Source organism: Vicugna pacos, chromosome 19, assembly GCF_048564905.1.
Source record: "Vicugna pacos chromosome 19, VicPac4, whole genome shotgun sequence".
Taxonomy (NCBI): domain Eukaryota; kingdom Metazoa; phylum Chordata; class Mammalia; order Artiodactyla; family Camelidae; genus Vicugna; species Vicugna pacos.
In genome coordinates this window covers 33,384,776-33,404,904 of record NC_133005.1, presented here as the reverse complement: position 1 = coordinate 33,404,904, position 20,129 = coordinate 33,384,776, and the positions used below count along the sequence as shown (strand labels likewise).

Below are 20,129 nucleotides of genomic sequence, written 5' to 3'. Positions count from 1 at the left end.
TGCAGTTACGCAGGCCCATCCTCCTTAAAAGGCAGTTTGATAGTCCAAAGCAACTCCTCAAGCAGTTTTTAAACGTATCACCTTCAAATAGGTATAGTGACATCCTTGAAAGGGCTTCAGGTCAATATAATTTTCTCCATCTCATTTCACATGTAGTTATTTTAGAGCCCCAGAGTGGCTTGGCATCTTCTATAGATTGATATTCTTGGCAACTGCCCATCTGACTAATGCCTTACTGGTTCTGCTTGGTCCTTGCAGGGGCCTGGGTGTCTGAGATCTTTGGGGTCATCCCTTGCCAAAGAGGTGATCCAGGAGATAGGGTCATGAAGGAAAGTATATAGAAAAACCTGGCTGTCCTGAAAGAAGATACATTCCCATCTATTGAATTGGAGAATTTATTTTTTTTAGGAAAAAAAAAGAGAAAGAAAATGAATTATCTAGGAATCAACTTAGCTAAACATGCCAGAGAAAACCTGTTAAAGGAGATTTTTATCTACTGGATACATGAAGAAATAAACTATGTTTGTGGAAGGTAATGCATAGCATTGTAATAGTATCAATTAATATAATTCTAACTAATATTTAGGGGAAAGAAATTACATAAACCAGTGCTAAAATGTGCATGGAAGAAGTTTCCACAAGTAGCTATGACAAGTCGTCTCAAAAATAAAAGCAGAAATGGGAAACTCAGCCTACCAGATATTATCAATGCTAACAAAAATTGGCACTTGCCATCTGCCTCTCCAAGGATTGGATCACGTTGGCATGGGCCATCTAACTCTGCTTGGATTAACTTACGAGCTGCTGCAGCCGCTGACCTCCGACACACCCTGCAAGTTCAGGGTGGAGGTCAGGAATGAGGCACTCTGTGCTCTGCCTTCAGATAGTTAGATATTTTCAGGAGAAGATATCATGACCCCGATTCTTGCACCTCCTCATATCTAGAAAAGCACTAAAATCATTAACGGTGACATCTGCTCCTCTTGACTAGCAGCAAATCTTTGCCTAGATGTGTGTTTGACTGCACGTCCCCCCTTCACTGAAATCATATATAATACTGAGTTTTCCCCCTGCCCCTTTGGAACAGTTTCTCAGAGCTTTTTGGGAGACTGTCTCCTGGACTATAGTCCTCATTTTGCCCCAAATAAAACTTAAACCACAACTCTCATGTTGCGTGATTTTATTTCAGCCAACATTAAGATATAAAGTCTTTTTCAGCATGTGCTATTAATGCAAGAACTATAGAACAATGGAACAGAAGAGAAGAATTCAGAAACAGACCCATGTAAATGGATATTTGGTATGTTATATAGAGGGCAACAGAAATCATTGGGGAAAGGATGGATTATTTTAATGGTGTTGGGGAAAGTGGATCCACTGCATGGAAAAAATAAAATTATATTCCACCTCACATCGTATAAAGACCAACCTCAGATGGTTTAAAAAGCTATAAAAAATTAAAAGGAGTGAGGAAAGCATTTCTTAAATAAAATACCATAAAGAAGATGGTGGATGGATTTCTGTTCAATAAATGACATCACAGACAAAGTCAACAAATGATTAACAGATTGGAAAAAGGTATTTGCAATACATTTGCGACAACAATCAATGAAGGATTAAAATGTAAATTATACAAGAAACTCAGTAGTAAATCAGCAAGAAAAAAAATCTGGCAACCCAACAGAAAAATAGGCAAGCCCACTCTCAAGGAAGTCAAGCAGGGAATAAACACGAAGAGAAACTCAACTTGTAACCAGAGAAACAAAAATTAAAACAATGATGACACACCGCTTTACACTCGTCAGAGTGGGGAAAAAAGAAAAAAGATAATTTCAAGTGCTGAGTAGGATGCAGAGAAGAAAGAACCTAATGCCTTGTAAATAGGCGTAGCCACTCTGAAGAGTTATTTCAAAGTATGTAGTGAGACTAAACACATTGTAATCTATTATTTTTCAAATTGTGAGTCATAGCCCATTCATATGTTAAATAATCTGTTTAGTAGGCTGTGATCAACATTAAAATTGGAAGTTGACTTAAATAGAATAAAACCCATTAGAATGCTTTTCTCATAATAAGGTTAAGTATTATTTCACAACATTTTTCCTTTACTTGTGTATGTGGAGGAGGTCTTACCAGATCATGATGTAAAACGTATTTCTTATCGTGGGTCACAGTCAAATAAGTTTGAAAAACACTGCCAGCCACCCAGCGATCCCTCTGCTTAGAAACTCTAGCAAAGATAGAGAGATAGGTATAAAATTATTCATCAGAGCATTGTTTGCAAAGCAAAGTGATGGCAACTAGTTACATCAGTCTGAAAATAAATTTATAGAAGAGTGAAGACAAAAAATTAGAGTTAAGTAACACAGATCTCAAAAACGGCATTGACTGAACACGAAGGGGCAATAGAAGAAACTATATAACACAATAGCGTTTACATGAAGTTTTAAAAATGCCTTCCAAAGCAATATTCTGTATTGTTTGTGGATACACACGCATGTAAATAATTTTTGAGCACGGATTGTCTAAGTTTATACATTTGACACATCAGAATGGGTGGGTGTCTGGTAATGGTGGGAGCTGTGACATCATGGGATTGTGATGGCAAACAACAATAAAAAAAAAAAATCACAAAAAGAAGAGCTAGTTTTAAAGCATGGGGAACAACGTATCTGCTCCTGGAGAGGGCGAAGAGTGTTCCAACACATTGCTGGGGGAGATTTGTCCACATTTATTAAAAGCCTTGAAAATGCTCATCATTTTGACCCAGCGGTTCCACTCCTAGTGAACCCAGTCTAGATGTGGCAGCAACTGAAAGAGTATTTCTTTAAACTGTAACGTGAGAGCAAAAAACAGTAAGGATGAATTAAATAATATGGAATGTCGTTCAATAATTTAAAATAGTGACTAGAGGTATATTTATTGCTGTGGGAAAATGTTTATGATAGAAAGTTGAGTGGAAAAATACAAAGTACAGGCCATGAAACTACTTACATTCCGAGACCGTTAAAAATGCACTTAGATGATACACAGTCAAAGGAAAAAAAAAGGTAGAAAACGTATCAGGTTTAAAAGTGGCTGTCTCTGGGTGGTGTGATTAAGATGATTTTCCATTTTTCCTTCGTGCTTATTATTCCCCTAAATTTCCTTAAATGTGTAAAAATTATTTTTGTAAGAATATTCACTTATTTTGATTTGAAAATTGAACATGCTAGCCAGATTCGTCAAATGGAAGGCCCCAGGCTGAAGAGAGAATCAGGCGCAAGACTATCAAATGGGACATTAGGAAGACAGGCAAGAAGGTCAGAATCAGGGAGGGTAGAAGAAAGATCTAGAGAACAGAAGGCCTTGAGGTGGTGGTGACCCTGCAGTTTGGGGGCTTGGCCAGGAGGGAGTGGTTAAAAGTGCAGAGTCATCCCCGACCCCAGCCCAGTGGCTGGCGCCCTACCTCCGGCAAGCAGCCTGCCGGGCTTCAGACACCCAGTGGCCTGGACTCCAGCACCTCCAGGCCTTGATTTCCCTTCACTCTCCTGCTTGTCAGGCTGGGAGTGATAATCCTCCAAGTACAGATATTGGGCTCTGTCCACCAAGTGGACCCTCAGACACTATCAGCCAGAGTGAGATAGGGCGGAGTTCCTTGAAGGCCGGATGCCAAAGCCTCAAGTGTAAAGGGTGCATCAGTGAGCCACGCAAATGGTCGGCACTGGGACAGAAAGAATGTCTTAGTTACACATAGCTGTTCCCCCTGATCTGCAGGGGACACGTTCCAAAACCCCAGTGGATGTCTGAAACCGTGCATAGTACCAAACTCTGTATATACTGTTTTTTCCTAAACATTAGTACCTATGATAAAGTTTAACTTATAAATTAGGCATAGTAAGAGATTAAAGACAACAACTAATCATAAAATAGAACAATTATAATGATATACTGTAATAAAAGTTATGTGAACGTGGTTAGTCTCTCCCTTTCTCTAAATATCTTATTATACAAACTTAATGTCTTTTCCATCCTAGGCACTTGCCACACACTTGCAGTTTGAGCTGTGACAGCAAAACTAGCACAGATTTCCTCTTCCTTTTTCACAATCTCACAGATAGAAGATTGGTTCTTATGTAGATCTTAGCAACCTCAGTGTATGATTTTTTTTCTTATTAAGTTGAGAACTTCCACCTTTTCACTTAAAGGAAGTGCCTTCCGGCTTCTCTTTGGCATATCTGAATTGCCAGCATCATGACTCTTGCACTTTGGAGCCATTATTAAGTAAAATAAGGTTCCTTGAACACAAGCACTGTAATACTGTGACAGTCGATCTGATAACGGGGACAGGTGGATACACTGGGCAAAGGGATGATTCATGTCCTGAGCAGGACAGCACAAGAATGCATCATGCTACTCAGAAAGGTGTGCAATTTAAAACTTACGAATGGTTTATTTCTGGAATTTTCCATTTAATATTTTTGGACTGGCAGTTGACTGCAAGTAACTGAAACCACAGATAAGGGGAGGGGGCTTCTATATTGCTGAGTTACCACGAAAAATGGCTTAAAAATGCACACAGATACATTTATTATCTCACAGTTTCTGTGGATCAGGAGTCAGGACAGGGCTCACGGGGTCTGCTTCAAGGTCTCTCATGAGGCTGCAGTCGAGGTGTCGGCCAGGGCGGGGTCTCAGCTGAAGGACTGACAGGAAGAATTTGCCTCTGAGTTCACGTGGTTTTTGGCAACATTTAATTCCTCTGGGCTTTTGGGTCTTAGTTCCTAGTTGGCTGATGGCCAGAGTTGCCCTTGGGCCTCCCCAGCATCATTTGTTTCATCAAATGTGTAAGCAGAGAAGCAAGAGATAGAGTATGTCAGGGATGTGGAAGTCGCCATCTTATGTAATTTAATTACGGGAGTGACAGCCCATCACTTTGGCCATATTTTACTGGTTAGAAGCAAGTCACAGGTTGCACCCACACTCAAGGGTATTCGTGGGTGCTCTGCGTGGGTACAAATCCAAGAGGCAATGATCATCTTAGAGTCAGCCTACCACAAATGGCAAACTAGAGAACACAAGCCTAAGCAAGATGGTCTGAGACTAAAGTGTGGGATGGGGACCCCTGGTGGTAGGATGACCAACCAATCCTGGTTTGTCCAGAATGATAGCACTGAAAGTACATTCTGGGATGTTCACAGTCCTAGGGAAACCAGAACTGTTGGTCTCCCGACCTAGAGGAACAGATGATTCTAGATAGTCTCCATTTCACGGGAAAGTCTTCATTTGGTGCTACTGTTTCTTAGCACTTCTCTAAGACTGTTAGTCAGTCTCTTAAAGAGATCACTGAACTGATCTTGAATCTCCAGGGAGATACTGTGGCCTCAAGCCTTCTGTGGGCCACAGTATCTCCCTACAAATTAATGTTGTTCCAGTTTTGTTCTATTTATTTATTTGGTCACCTTCTATGTATGGCAAGTGATACTGGTTCTTCATCTGTAGTAGTGGTATAAAATTTTCATCTCAAATCAATGTTTCTAAACAAAAAGTAAGTCAATTTAAGGAATAGTAACAAAATAATGATATTTGTGGCTTACACCCATTGAACAAATCAAGAAAGCCTACACCATCTTTCCTGTCCTCTCCATCATTACCTCTCTGACCACACGTTGTACCACCTGCCCCTTCATTCATCCATACCAGCTACATTGGCCTCTTTTCCTTTTCTCCAATGCATCAGGCACACCCCTGCCTCAGGGCCTTTGCACCTGCTGTTTCCTCTGCCTGTAACACTCTTTGTCCAGTTACCTGCATGAGTCACCCTTTCAGGTCTTTCCTCAAATGTCACCTTCTTATGATGCCTTTCCTGGCCATCCTGCATAACATTATAAATCCCTCTCCAGACATTCCCAATTCTCTTTCTCTTCTTTATATACTTTTTTTCAACATCACTTACTAATCACTATACCTAGGGTTTTTTTCACTTATTTCTCTTTATTGTCTGTTTGTCCCCATTGGAATATCATCTTCATGAGGAAATACATTTTTTTGGTCAGTTTGAGCATTATTTTCTGCACTCCCTAGGACTTAGAACAGTGCCTACCTCAAAGGAGGTACTCAGTAAATATTTACTACCTAAGGACCCTGTGATGTGTGAGTGAGTCAGCCTGGTTTGGTGGTATAAGGCTGGGGAGATGGCAAATGTTACCTTACTCCTCTCCCCCATATTTCTCCCACGGTTCAAGATCTGAACCCACATTCCTCCCTCCTGCCTGTCCCTTTCTCCTCTGAATCAGAAACAAAGATACCTACCATTAAAATCCACATTTAGAAGTGGCTTGGAGAAGCTCTGGCTGAGTCTGGGGTTACTTGTTTTCAAGAAATAAGACAAGTATATGGTTTTATTGAAGGGATGCAGGGAAATGTCAAAGACTCATTGACAGGAGTTATAGTCAGGTGAGTGTATCTTTTGGGATGCTTTTCAGTGACAGAAAACAAAATCAAAAAGCCCAAAGCAATATATATTAAACAGTAATGAAATGTACATGCTAACAGTTAGGCTAAGCCTCTAAGTAGGGCAGCTCCAAGGTTGGTTAATTCAGTGGCTCAATGACATCATTAAAGATCTGGGTTCTTTCTTTTACCTGCTCTGCCATCCAGTTTTTCAGGTTTGTCCTAATTTAGCTTCCCTCTTGGTTGCAATGAATATACATCCAGCAATGGAAAGGGTAATGTTTCTCTCTAATGTGTCTATTTTTCAAGGGCAAAGTAGGCTTTCCAAGTAGCTGCTTGCCCACTAAGTTTCACTCACATTGGTCAGAATTAAGTCATATGAATAAACCAAACACTGGTAGGAGGAATGGCTGTGTAGTGGAGGGTGAATCACCCAGACAAAATCAGAGGAGGGAGCAGGAAGATGCATTTAGATAAGCAACTCAACATCTATGTTTCAGATGATCTCATGAAGAAATGAAATTAAGAACTGAAATATCAGGCACCAAGACCCCTTCCTATTTCCACAGCTTGATTTTTCTCTGTTCATCTCTACTGAGTTTTGTTTGTTTGTTTGTTTGTTTGTTTTTCTCACTCTCCTGCTTCCCTGGGAAGGCTGTCTTTCTTTGCCCAACATGGCCCATGGCTCAGACAAGGGTCCTTTGGCCCCAACTTAATTTCTCCTCCCAGTTCAAGTGCAAGGCCCAGAAGTATTAGCCAGGATAGGCTAATGGCTGTAACAAAGAAGTCTAAAATCTCAGTGACCTCAGACAATACAATTTTATTTCTTGCTTATATCACAATCCAATTTGGGTCAGTGTGTGTGTGTGTGTGTGTGTGTGTGTGTGTGTTTGTGTACGTGCACACACGCTCTGCTCTATGTTGTCATTCAGTCACCCAGTCAACTTCTATTTTATTGGCTTGGCCTTCCTCTAAATTTTGGAGCCCTCTCCATTCCATTGGGCGATGGGGGAAGCTCCAGGGATTTATGGGACAGGCTTGGAAGTGACGTACACCGCTCAGACCTCAGTCATATAGTCTCCTTGTAATTACAAAGGAGGCTGGAAAGTACAATCCAGCAGTGTCTATGAGAAAAAGTTATGGACTTTTGTATGGACCCTATAAACTCTGAGAAGACTTTGCCTCAATCTGTTTTACAAATATGATAATTAAAGCCAAGAGAGGAAAAAGCAGTAGTCTTGGGGAGGTCGGGGTCTAGGGGATGACATACTTATAAATTCTGCCATGACATCTTACACACTAGTGGAAGAGATAACATTTCAGAAGGGCAGTTTTAGTTAAGTGACAATATGTAACATGCACATACCCCTTGATTTTACTTGACCACTTCCAGAAATAAACTCTAAGGAGTTAATATGCCAGCAGGGTGATGAGATGTACAATGTGGATGTTCTTTACAGAGTTGTTTATAATATTCTCAGTTAGATACAGCCTAACTGTTATCAACAAAGGAATGATTAAATTATTATCGGGACATAGAGACCATGATGGAGCAGTATGCGTACTTGTTGATACTAAAGTATATCCATGTAATGTTGGATAATTTATAGAAGGTGACAAAACCTGATCTTGTTTATTTAAACGAGAATGAATTTTGAGTTGGCTAAGTCGATAAACACACCTATACAGTCCCCTGATTGATGACAAAGGGGCCACAATGGGGAATTGACACGTGAGGCCCAGAGGGAGAGAATGGCTTCCCCAGGGTCACACCACAAACCTGTGACAGAACAGATCTGAATCCTGCTCTAGGCTTCTAGACACCAGCTGGCTCCTTCTGTTGGTCTGGGTGCCATCAAAGGAGAGCTTCAGATGTCAGGGTTGCCTGGTGGGAAAAGGGGTGCAGTAGGAAAAGGTTCTGGGTCCTGGAAAGAAAAAAGTCCACCTTTAACACCCAGATAGGGCCTCGCTTGGCTCAGGACAGCAGGTGGCAGCCTGGGAAATGGCAGGTAGTTATCTGGGGCAGCTTAGCCTACTTCCCCACTCCTGGACCTTGGAGCATGCGCCCACCTAATCCACATTCCTGGCGTCAGAGTTACCAGGCAGATAGTGTGCAACCTTGGCCCAAGTAACACATTGACACTGTAACTATTTACTCATTGTTGATACTGACTGCTCTTTAGGTGAAGAATGTACTTAAATTATTTTATTCAAAGTAATACATGCTCATGGTAAAAAAAAAAATTCACATCATAGAGAAGAACATAAAGCAAAAGATACTGACTCCTACCTGTAAGTTATCTGTCTTACTTCCCAGAGGAAACCGTAGTTAATAGCTTCCTATATATATCTCCTGAAATTTGTATGTCTATTCAAAGATATATATTTAAACATGAATATATATGTACATGTACATAGGTATATACACATACACACAGATGGGATCATACTATATATACTATTCAGACTTTGCTTTTTTAAATTTAATTGTACATCTAGGCTATCAGTGCATACATTGAGAGCTACATTGTTCTTTAAAATGACTGTAGAATTCCCTGTATGGATGTACCAGTTTATTTAATGGGCATGTAGCTTATTTTCAATCTCTTGCTGTTATAATAATACTGCAACAAACATTCTTATACATATTATATACGCACATATGTGCAAATATTTCTATAGAATAAATTCATAGAAGTGGAATTGCTGAGCAAAATGGCAAATTTCTAAATCAAATGATTTGTAGATTTGAAAATTTGATGGATAATAACAAATCAATCTCCAAAGAGTTTCCATCAGTTGGTGTATACTCCCACCAACAACTCGTGACAGTGCCTATTTCCCCGCTCCCTCTCCTATAGAGTTTATTGTCAAGCAATTTCTTCTTTGTTAGACTGATGGGTGGAAAATGATGGCTTATTTTTGTTTTGATTGGTATTCCCTTCATTGTGATAGATATTGAATAACACTTTGCTATTTATATGTCATTTTATTTCTTATTCTGTGGGCTGTCTGTTCAGGTCTTTTCTCCATTTCCTATTGGAGCAATAGCCCTTTCATATTGTTTTGTAAGAGCTCTTTGTATATTAAGGAAATTTATCTTATTTAGCCTTTAAAAAACTTAACTGTAGTTTTATGTTTTACTGATAGAGCTCATTATTTCTCATTATTCTTCCATACTCTCCCCAATTCCAGATTGTCCTGATAATTTTTACATGTTTGTTTTTCCTTATGAACTGTAAAATCAGTTTGTGTAGTTCCAAAGGCTCTTTTCCATTTTTTCCCCCATTATTTCTAAAACTCTTTTACACGTATTATCCCACTTAGCCTTGAAGCTACTAGATGAGGTTTGTGGGCTTATTTTCCAGATAAGAAAACTGAGACTCAAAACGTGGTTTAGCATTGCCCAAGGTCACACAGGAGTTTTCTCATAGCCAGAACCTGCCCCTACCTGGAGGCTCCTAGCTCCTTCTCCACTACCCACTGCTGTGTGTGTGTGTGTGCGCGCGTGTGAGTGCTGGTTGAGGTTGACCCAAGAAGTGCAGCAGCTTTTGATGCAGGGGCCACTACAGGTGAAGCCTTGCTTTACCGCAGCTCAAATCAAGCCTGCAATAAAGCCTAACTTCATTCCTTCTGTCTTCCTGTCTCTCCCTCTTGCTTGTTTCTGTCTCTGCCTCTTTTGTTTTTGTCTCTTGTGTCTGTCTGTTACTATGTCCTGGTCTCTTTTCTAATCTCTGTCTCATTCTACCCTTTGTTTCCTTCTTTCTCTGTCTCTTGTCCGAAGGGGTGCTTTATTGGGGCAGAAATCACACCCCTTATCCAGTTCCTTTCTTTTCTTTTTTGTAACCATAAGGCCCCTCACCAAATAGTAAGTGAAGATGCCCTTTGTGGACAAGTGAGGAAGGTGTGTTCTTGCCCACTTAGCTTCCTGTTTCTCACACGTTTGCTCCCTGCCACCAGAGCACATTAGGTGCTTCCAGAAGGAGAACAGAGGCTAGAAGTGGTAGAAGGAAGAAGCAGAAAGCAGTGGACTGAGCCCTGCGGTGGCAACAGGTTCTGGTTTTGTCCGAGCTCCTCCTGACCCTCCAGATGACCCAGGACCAGCCCCTTACATTCTGAGGCTCTGGGGTGTCCCTTGGCAGCCTACATAACTCTGCACAGCTCTTTGCAGTGTTTAGAGGGCAGGTGCACTCAGAATCTCTGTAAGGGAGGTGCGGCTAGGGTGCTCTATCCACTCCATGGGTCCAGAGTGGGCATAGGCTTTATCCAAGGTCACGCAAGCTGCTTAGGTAGGGCCTCACCAGCTTCTAGCTCGGGGTGATGCCCTTAGTAAAGGCCTGATATGAATTTGCTGAAATGTACCAGCCACCACAATGATGATGATAGTTAATATAGTAAGCACTTACTATGTGCTATGCAATGTGCTAAGTGTTTTATATGCAATATCTCACTGAACTCCCCCATGCCCCTACTCCTAGCCTTCTTAGGTATCATCCCTGTTTTCTTATCTATAAGACACAAAGAAATTAAGTGATTTGTCTAAGAGAGATAACTATATAAATAGTAAATGTCAGCGCAACCAAGATGAATGGGTGGGTGGGTGGATAGATGGATGGAGGGATGGTTGAATGGATGGATGGAAGCATAAATTAATGATTAGGATGGTAAGTAGTTGGTTAGGGCACTTGGAGCTAATAAAAGATCTTAACATCTCTCTCCCCATCAGCTCAGTCACATATTAGCTACTTAAAGGCAAAGATTAATCCAAGAAAATATGACTCCTCCCTCAAGCTACCACTCCACACGGACAAGTTCACACACAGCAGCATTTACACACAGTCAAGGATAAATTCCACACTGACCAGGATGCACAGGGGCAGATACACACACACATACATGTGGACAAGAACAGAAGTCTGACACTGTTGCCCAAATATAACCAACACAATCCAGTTACACACATACACACACACACACACACACAGACACTGATACACTGGGGTAAGGCAGGCACAGAGAAGGACACACTGTCAATAGGAGACACCAGCACATACCCACCCAAGAAGATGCAGACCCACACAAAGACTGGGGCACATGAGTCATGCCTGCAGAGAATGGACCAGTGCTCTCCTCTGTCTCTACCTCTCTCTGTCACACACACACACACACACACACACGCACACACAAACCCCACCAATGCATACAAAGAGTAGGATGCATATTGCATATAAAGCCAGACCGGATTCACCTAACACAAGAACATATACTTTGCAAGGACATATTTAGAGACAAGGTCATTGACAGACAAGGACAGAAATATGCAGAAGTGCCCATCTATTCAGAGACATGCACAGAGAGATGCTTTACACACACACACACACATTCACACACACACACACACACACACACACACACACGCCCACCACTAACCCAGTAAAACACAAACAAGATCAGATTTTTCTCGCTGACAAAGCAGCAACTAGGGCCCTCTTGGGTTTAGCTACATTCCAGCCACCTCTCACCTCCCCTAAAAAGGCCCTCACCTGGGTCTTGCTACATATGCAAAATTTTGGAGCCATGTCCCTCCATGCTTCATCTTAGAGGAGAGATGCTGAAGAGGAGGAGTTCCATCCATATGTGCTGTTTTCTCTTGATGCTGCAAAGCTTGGCAGCGCCTCTGTCCCTCCTTTTCCTTCCTGATCCTCACCCATCCAGCCTGTCTCTTAATCCTGCCCAAGTCATCTCGGAAACTTTCTCAGGCTCAGCGACTTCCTGTCTTCTCCCCAGCCTTGGCCCTTGTTGCCTCCCACTAAAGGTCCACAGAATTCCATCTGGCCTTGGGACCCACAGTCCCCGCCCCCTCCACTTCACCTTCCCACGGGACATTCTTTCTCAACCTCCCCTGCCATTCGCATGTTAAAAACAATCAGTGGCTTTTTGGTTCAAATCAGGATTTATCTGAAGAGAAGAGGGGGAGCCACCCTCTGAATTCACTCCAATCCCTTCCTCCCAGAGCAGCCCCAGAGATTATTTTAAAATGCAAATGTGAGGGCAGTGACTTTATTTCATTCACTGGTGTATATATATATCCCCAGGGCCAAGAACAGTGCCAGGCACACAGCAGGTGCCATTTTCAGCTTAAATGTCACCTCTCCAAAGAAGCTTTCCTGGATCCCCGCAGGCTGGGTAAGATACCTTCACACACATGCACATACACACACACACACACTTGCAGGTGCACACACATGAACACACATTCACTACAAAGTACATATATGTATATAACTTGTAAGTGATATTTATAAGATATATATATGATATATATGTGTCAAGATATACATATCTTGGGGGGACAGTATAGCTCAGTGGTAGAGTGCATGCTTAGCATGTGCGAGGTCCTGGGTTCAATCCCCAGTACCTCCGCTGAAAAATTAAAAAAAAAAAAGATATACATATCTTGTCACATCACAATTGTAATTAAACTTATTATAATTAAACTATTAAATAATGTAATTAACTAATTATGGTCATAATTATCTGTTTAATGTTGCCAGACTCTAAACTCCATGAAGTCAGAGACCAGGTCTGTTTTATTCATCTCTGTGTTCTTAGAGTCTTTACTAAATCACTGGCACAGAGAGTTTTCTCAGGCCAGTAAGCACAAGGGAAGTTAGAGAGATTTTAAGGATGAGAAGTGTTTGACATCCTGATAACGATCTTGATAATGGAGGAGACCATGTGCAAGGACAAGAGAACCGTTTCTAGGAGCTGAGAGTGACTTCCCACCAAAGGCCAGAAAGGAAACAGGGGCCTCAGTCCTACAGCCACGAGGAACTGAAAACTGCAAACAATCTGAATGAGCTTGGAAGCTGATTCTTCTTCAGAGCTTCCAGATAAGAGCCCAGTCTGGTCAATATCTTGTGAGGCCCTAAAGCAAAGAACTCAGTCAAGGCTGCTCAGACCTCTGACCTAAAAAATGATAAACTAAGCCTCTTTGTTACACAGCGATTGAAAACTAAGGCACATTATCTTACTTAATCCTCACAACCATCCAAAATGGAGGGTTCGCATCCGCCTTATACAGATGAAACAGGCAGGTGATGTAAAGGACTTCATCTTAAACCACATAGAAGGATAGAGCTACAGGTGGGATCCAAATTCTGTGCTTTTGCCATCCCAGCAGGCTGCCTCATGAAGCAGATGTGGGAACAGCTGTGACAAGTTAGCCAGCTGGGCCTGACTAGGTGGGGCCCTCAGGTCTTGGGTCAAGGCCAGGGAATGGAGTTTGGGGTTTTGATTGTGATTGTGTTCACCTAGAGGGCTCCAAATATCTGAGTTTGTGTGTGTGTTTGAGTGTCTAGGGGTTTATATGTGCGAGTATCTGGGTGAGCGAGTGAATCTGGCAGCTCGCTCAGTGTCCCTATATAAGTCTGAGGGTGTCTGTGCATCAGAATGTATCCATCACTGGGAGTGACTAAGTCTGTGTGGCTGTGTCTGAGTGTGAGCCTGTGTGAGCCCATTGAGGTGTGTTTGAGTGTCTCTCTCTGAGGGTGACTGTGTGGGAGTGTGACGCTATTGGTCATAGTATTTCCATGTGTATGTGAATTTGTGCTGCTGGGGTTAACATTGGCGGGAGGAGGGGCACTGGTGTCTCTGTGTGCAGATCTGAGAATGTGTGTCACTGGTTATGTGTCTGTCTGTGTGAATTCTGTGAGTAGTGTGGGTTCATGAGGGTGTGTGTGTCCATCTGAACTTCTTTGTGAGTTCCTGTGGGATCTGAGGGTCTCCCTGTGTGGTCAAGGGTGTCCCTGTTTGTTGCTCTGAGTGTGTCTGCAGGTCTCTGGATGTTTCTGTGTGTGTCCGCGGGTGGACCTACCTTTGCGGGTCCCTGGGTGTCTGGAGTCTAAGAGGGTCCGTGGATTGGTTTCCTAAGTGTCTCTGTGAGTGAGTGAGTCAGGGTGAATCTCTCTGGATGTGTAAGAGTTGGAGAGTGTCTATGGTGTACCTTGCAGAGTGTGGGCGCCCGTTTGAGCTCCTCTGCGGGTTCACGTACGAATTTGAGGGTCTCCAGTGAGGGTCGCTCTGAGTGTGTTCCTCTGAGCACGTCTGTGTCCCTTGAGGAGGCCGGTCTCGATCAAGGACTGGACACTTGGAGCCGGGGAGACTCTGGGGGCTGAATGTGGGGGGTGGGGTAGGGTGGGGGCGCGGCCCCGGGACAGAGGGCGCCCAACCCCGCGCTCTTCTCCCCCGGGGCGCGCACACCTGCGGGCCTGGGCGGCGAGGAGGAGCTCCGCCCGCGCTCTCCGGCTCCCACGCCCCGCGAGCGGCGCCCCCTCCCCCGGGCGGCGCCGATTGGCTGCGGCGGCGGCTGGAGCCCCACCCGCGCGGCCGGCGGGGGGCGCCGCGGGCCAAAGCGAGCTGCGCCGCCACCTCCGCTGCCGCCGCCGCCGCCGCCGCCGGGAGCACAGGGCGCCTGGGGCTCCGCGCGCCGCCAGCTCCCGGCCCGCTCGCCCGCCTGCCGGCCCCGCCGCGCCCGCCAGCCCCGCCACGGAGCCCCGGCCCGGCTCCGGGCCGCCGCCACCACGCCGCGCGCCGTACTCCGCGTCAAGAATGGGGCGGCCAAGCTGCCCAAACCGGCCGCCGCCGCTGCCGCGGCCGAGGCGCCGGGCGCCGGCGCGGGCATGGAGCGCTCGCAGAGCCGCCTCAGCCTGTCCGCCTCCTTCGAGGCGCTCGCCATCTACTTCCCGTGCATGAACTCTTTCGACGACGAGGACGCAGGTAAGCGCGCAGTCCGCCCCCGCCCCCCGGGGCGCGTCCCGGGAGCCAGATCCCGAGGCCCCCTCGCCTACCCGGTGCTCCCTTAGAGGTGGCCACTCTCTCCTCCCCACCCCCAATCCCAACCCCGCTCGGGAATGCGCCCCCAGGGTCGTCTTCCCCACCCCTGGGACCTCAAGGTCTCTAGGATGCGGGGTCTTCTCGCCTCCTGCCGTCCCCCAGGGACCCCTAGATTATCTGCATTCACCCCTTTCCCGCAGGTGGGCCCTTTAGGTCGTCTGGACTTAGCTCTTCCTACTCACCTGCGTCTAGCGAATGCTCCCTGTCTTGTGCCTGGATCTGAGCTGCTACCCTCCCCGAGCTTCCTGCCTGTAACTGTGACCACTCCTCAAAGCTCGCGGCTTTGGCTGCCTCACCCCCGGGGCCCCGACGCGCCCCCCGCCGTTGGAGGTGGCGCGCAGACCTTGCCGCTCCATCTTTGTCTGGGCTGCATTCAGAGGCTCCCTGCCCAAGACCCCCGCCCTGCTCCCAAGGCCTTGAGTGCCCCGGTTTGTCTCTCCTCCCCTTCCCCCAAAGGCAGGGGCTCCGGGCTCCCGGTTCTTACCTGGCTAGCACGGACCACGAGGGGACCGGCCGGGTGACGGCCTTTCCTTAGGGTACCTCCGCGCTGATCCCAGAGGGAGGCGTAGAGCGGCGCCGATTCTACAGCTGCGCGCCCTCCAGAGTGTGTCTCTGACCACGGGTGCTCTTGTGCCTGGAGTAGCCCTTCTGGGTGGGCTGAACCCGGCCACCATCCTGCGGCCTGAACCATAGGCTCCCAGGCCTGCGCTCAACCTCAGCCAGAGCCCGAGGGGCGGGGAAACGTAGGGAAACCTGCTCTTTGGGGCCCTGGGTCCAGGCAGAGGCAGCAGAAGGGCTCCGGATCTAATTCTGTGATGAGGAAGTAAATCCACCAACAGGTGGGGTAGCTAGAGGGCTTGGGTGAGAGTTCCCCAAAGAGTGCCAGGTTGGGAGTGGGAATCAATTTCTAGACTTGCCTCTCTACTGATTAGCCATGACCTTGGGCAAGTCATGCCACCCCTAGCCTCCATATCATCTGTAAAATGGGATGACAGGACCTCAGATTCAAGGGTAAATTTTAAAAATGATTTGTAAGCTGAAAATCTGAGAGTATTTTAATTCAATAAGGGGACAAACCGGAGAGGGGTGTGTGTGATGGGCAGGAGCCAAATGGTTTCATGGACACTTTTGAGAACTTGATGAAAATGTGGACAAGCTCTCCCCCAAATACACTTATGCACCATTCAAAAAATTTTGTCAAAGTTTTAGGGAGTTCATGGGCCCTGCTTTAGACTCTGCCTGCAGGCACCCTTATCTGGTCAACCAGTTATTTGATAAGCATTGGGATGCAGTGGTGGGTGATGGGCACTCAAATCTTCCTACAGGAGCCAGAGGGAGGTAGGGAGAAAGGCAGAAGGTTCTCCAGAAGACTGTGTTGGCTAAGTAAATGGTGAGGTATGTGAGTCTGACCCCTGACAGACCTGTCTTGCTGTTGACCTGGAGACGGGGGTGGAGTAAAGATGGTTACTGCAGAGCCATTTTACAGAATCACCATTTTACAGAAAACATAACTGAGGCTCAGAGGCTTAACTTTCCCCTTGATGCAGCTGAGGGAGGTTGTATTATTAATCTGGACAAGGCAAGGTGAGAGGGAATGGAGGGGCTCCCTAACACAGTGGACTCCCCTGGAGCAAAATCAGAGAGAGGAAATCAGGCTAGTGTGGGAGGCCCACCAGCCTTGTGGAGCTGGCTCCCCAGCCCCTCACTTGATATTCAAGGACACTCCTGAAGTTCAGCAGGCCACTTGGGTCTCGAGAGCCAGGCTGGACAGGAGCATGGTTTTGTAGGAGCATACGTGGCAGGGACAGTTGGGTTTTTCTCCAAAGTCATGCTCCATGTCATGGATCAGATGCCTTGGTTATTATTGCTGGTGCAAGCGGCTATCTCTGGTTTCACTTGTCAGAATAGGTAACTTCATGGAACATTAGAGATTTTTAAAGGTCCACCTGATTTTTTTTTTCCCCAGTGGGTTTCTTTAAATTCTTTTTTAAAAAACATTTAATTTATTATTGTATTATTTTTAAATTCTTTTGTTTTGCGGGGAGGAGGTAATTAGGTTAATTTATTTTTTTAGAAGAGGTACTGGGGATTGAACCCAGGACCTTGTGCGTGCTAAGCATGTGCTCTACCACTTGAGTTATGCCCTCTGCCCCCAAATTGTTGTTTTTCACTTGGAAGACCTAGTAATCAGCTTGTCCAACCCCTCTTTGACCCCAAATGGATGTGTGTGTGTATTTGTGTGAATGTATTCACATGTGAGTTTGAAGCCCTGGGGTTGTGTGTGTTTGTGTGTGTATGTGTGTGTAAGTAAGCCAAGGTCACCCAGTGAGGCAGGCAGAGCCGAAACTAAAATCAGGTTTCTGGTTCTCTTTCCAGTAAAGCACTGGCCCTCTCTGAAAGGGAATTTTTTAAAAAGTTAAATCTCACTGTGTAGAAAATGGTTGCTAGGTGGGGAGGCCCCAGGGAGCGGCTGGTAGCAGAGTTTGGTTTGGACATCTCCATGCTCACTGTCTGCTCATCTTAAGGGATGCTTCGAGTTTGGGAGGGGGAGGAAGAAAGTGAAGTTTCATTTCCGGAAAGCTAATGAGTGTCTGGTGAAAATCAGAAGTTGGGAATGTTGTCTTGCGTAATTTCTCCTTTTCATCTCGAAGTCATTAACTTTTTCCTAAAAAAAAAAAAAAGATCCAGACTTTTGGATTTATTCTTTTAAAACAGCACCACACTGAGCTAATTTCGAAGAGCAGTTTGAATAGCTCTCAGATGCTGGACAGAGACTGCTTCAGTTGGAGGGCCAGCAGAACGGGCTTTGCTCTGCCTTTTTCTTCTCCACTCCTTCTCCTGGCCCGTTTTATGCCCCTCTGTCCCTAATGGCTCAAAAGTGTCCCTGGTGGTCCTCTGGCTCATCTAGGTGCCTCCCCTTTGTTGCTGCTTCTGACTCCTGTCCAATGCATTTTTTTTTAATCAATCAGAGCCATCTTTGGGGCTTATATGCTACCCTTCAGCTGGTTTCCTGAGAAACTGTATGAGGAAGAGACTTTCATTCGCCTTAACTGGGCCACAGCACTTTCCTGCCTTGGGCTGGGAGCCTTGGATGTTTTGTGGGCAAAGGAAGCTGCCCCTTCCACCCCTTTCTAGCCACTCTGCGGCTTAGGATGCTGGTCACTGCGGATTCCTAGACTTCCTCCCAAGGGGCATCTTCCCTCGTGCATTCTGAGCTCATTTCTTACACTGCTTTTGCCACCTTTCACGAAGATGCTGGGGCTTTAGAGAGGCATGCACTTGGGAACATTTTTGTTTCTGTTTCTTCATTGCTCAGCCTTGCTGATACTGGGTTTGTAATTTAGGAGGGGTGGAGCTGGGAAGAGTAAAACATGTGACCTCTGCTTTCTCATCTGTATGAAGAAGAAAATAATAGCATGGACCGGAGAGGGTCAACATTTAAAAAATAATTTCCTTTTGCTAAGTATCCTTCTAGGCACTTTCAATATTATTTTCTTTCCTCATAGCATAGCAGTTTTGTAAAATTAACATTTAACATCCCCATTTTCAGGCAGGAAAACTGAGGCACAGGGAGAGTATTCACTCAAGGTCACTGAGACAGGAAATGAGGGCAGTAGGATTTGAACTTGAGCAGTCTGACTCAAGCATCTATGCATTGATTATTACACTGTTTACGCCGTGCAAGGGGCTTATACAGTACCTGGCACTAGGTAGGCTCTCAGTACCTGTTAGCTATTATCTATCTTATTACCAAATAAGACTTGTTTCTAAACATGACTGTAAAAAAGAATCTATGGGTTTTGGGAGGGGGAAGCCTGGTTTTCAAAATGTTAGCTTTTATAATTTTAATATGCTAATTTTATTGCATTGTTATAGCTATTAAGGCAGAGTTGGGCCCTCCTTCTTGGGAGGGATTTAAAGATGAGGATTTGGGGAACTTGCATGTGGAGCAAGAGGGTGGGGAGCACCTAGTTCCCCATTTCCCTGTTCTACTTAACAGTTAATTTTCATCACATCTACAGTCCCAGCCCTGCCACTCTGCCTTGGGGCACAGCTGTGGAGCAAGAGTGTCTCCAGTTTCCAGCAAATGCCAAAGGGATTTGCTACATCAGGGTCTGAAATTGAGGATGGTGTCCCTGAGTCTGACCAAGTGGTTTCGGCGTCCAGTTCTCCCCCACCCGCCCTGGAGAGGGGCGGAGAAGCTGGAGCAGCCAGCTCCGATTTGCCCATAGGATGCTTCGATCCAGCACAGGGAGGAAGTTGCCATGGCAACACCGGCCGGCTACCCGTCCCTCTTCTAGCAGTTCGGGCCATGTCTCTGGGCTGGAAAGCCCTTCATGGTACCGCCTTCTGCTCAGGCCAAATCTGGTGGGTGGGGTGGCGTGGTGGATGCGTCCCACAAACTAGTGCCAATGCCCACTCCCCTTGTTTTTGGACAGAGGGGAAATGGAAATGTCTGAGTTACTTCTCCTGGTTTGTAGGGTGGAGATAGCCGTGTCTTGCCAGACAGATCACAGTAGGGGGAATGAGAGCTCCAAATCCCTCCCCGACCCCAGGCACCTGGAATGACTGTACTAGAATCCCCCCTCCCTTCCCCAGTTTACTCCTTTTGGCAGAGTTTTATTTCCCAGACCAAGTGCTAACTTTTGTCCTTGAAATTTGACCTGAGCTTTTTCTGGGAAACCAAATGTTCTGCTGTCCTACCCGTCGCCCCTGAGATGGTGGGAACAGAGTACTTGAGTCCTGGTGGAAGGCTGGGGCTGAGTAGGTAAGGGGGAATGGGGAGGGGAGGCCTTAAAATA

General features: G+C 45.4%; 1 protein-coding gene across 2 annotated transcripts in view; it reads left to right on the top strand.

Annotated features, from left to right (window-relative positions):
* The first annotated feature begins 14,840 nt into the window (after positions 1 to 14,840).
* The window catches only part of RIMS4 (regulating synaptic membrane exocytosis 4), a 55,917-nt gene continuing 50,628 nt past the window's right edge, over positions 14,841 to 20,129 (top strand). The window contains exon 1 of one of the 2 annotated variants that reach the window (XM_072944285.1): positions 14,841 to 15,210. In XM_072944285.1, coding sequence (XP_072800386.1) covers positions 15,114 to 15,210 — 97 coding nt within the window. In that variant the 5' untranslated portion in view covers positions 14,841 to 15,113. The remainder of the gene's footprint in view (positions 15,211 to 20,129) is intronic. The other variant, XM_006202507.4, reaches the window with a different exon arrangement.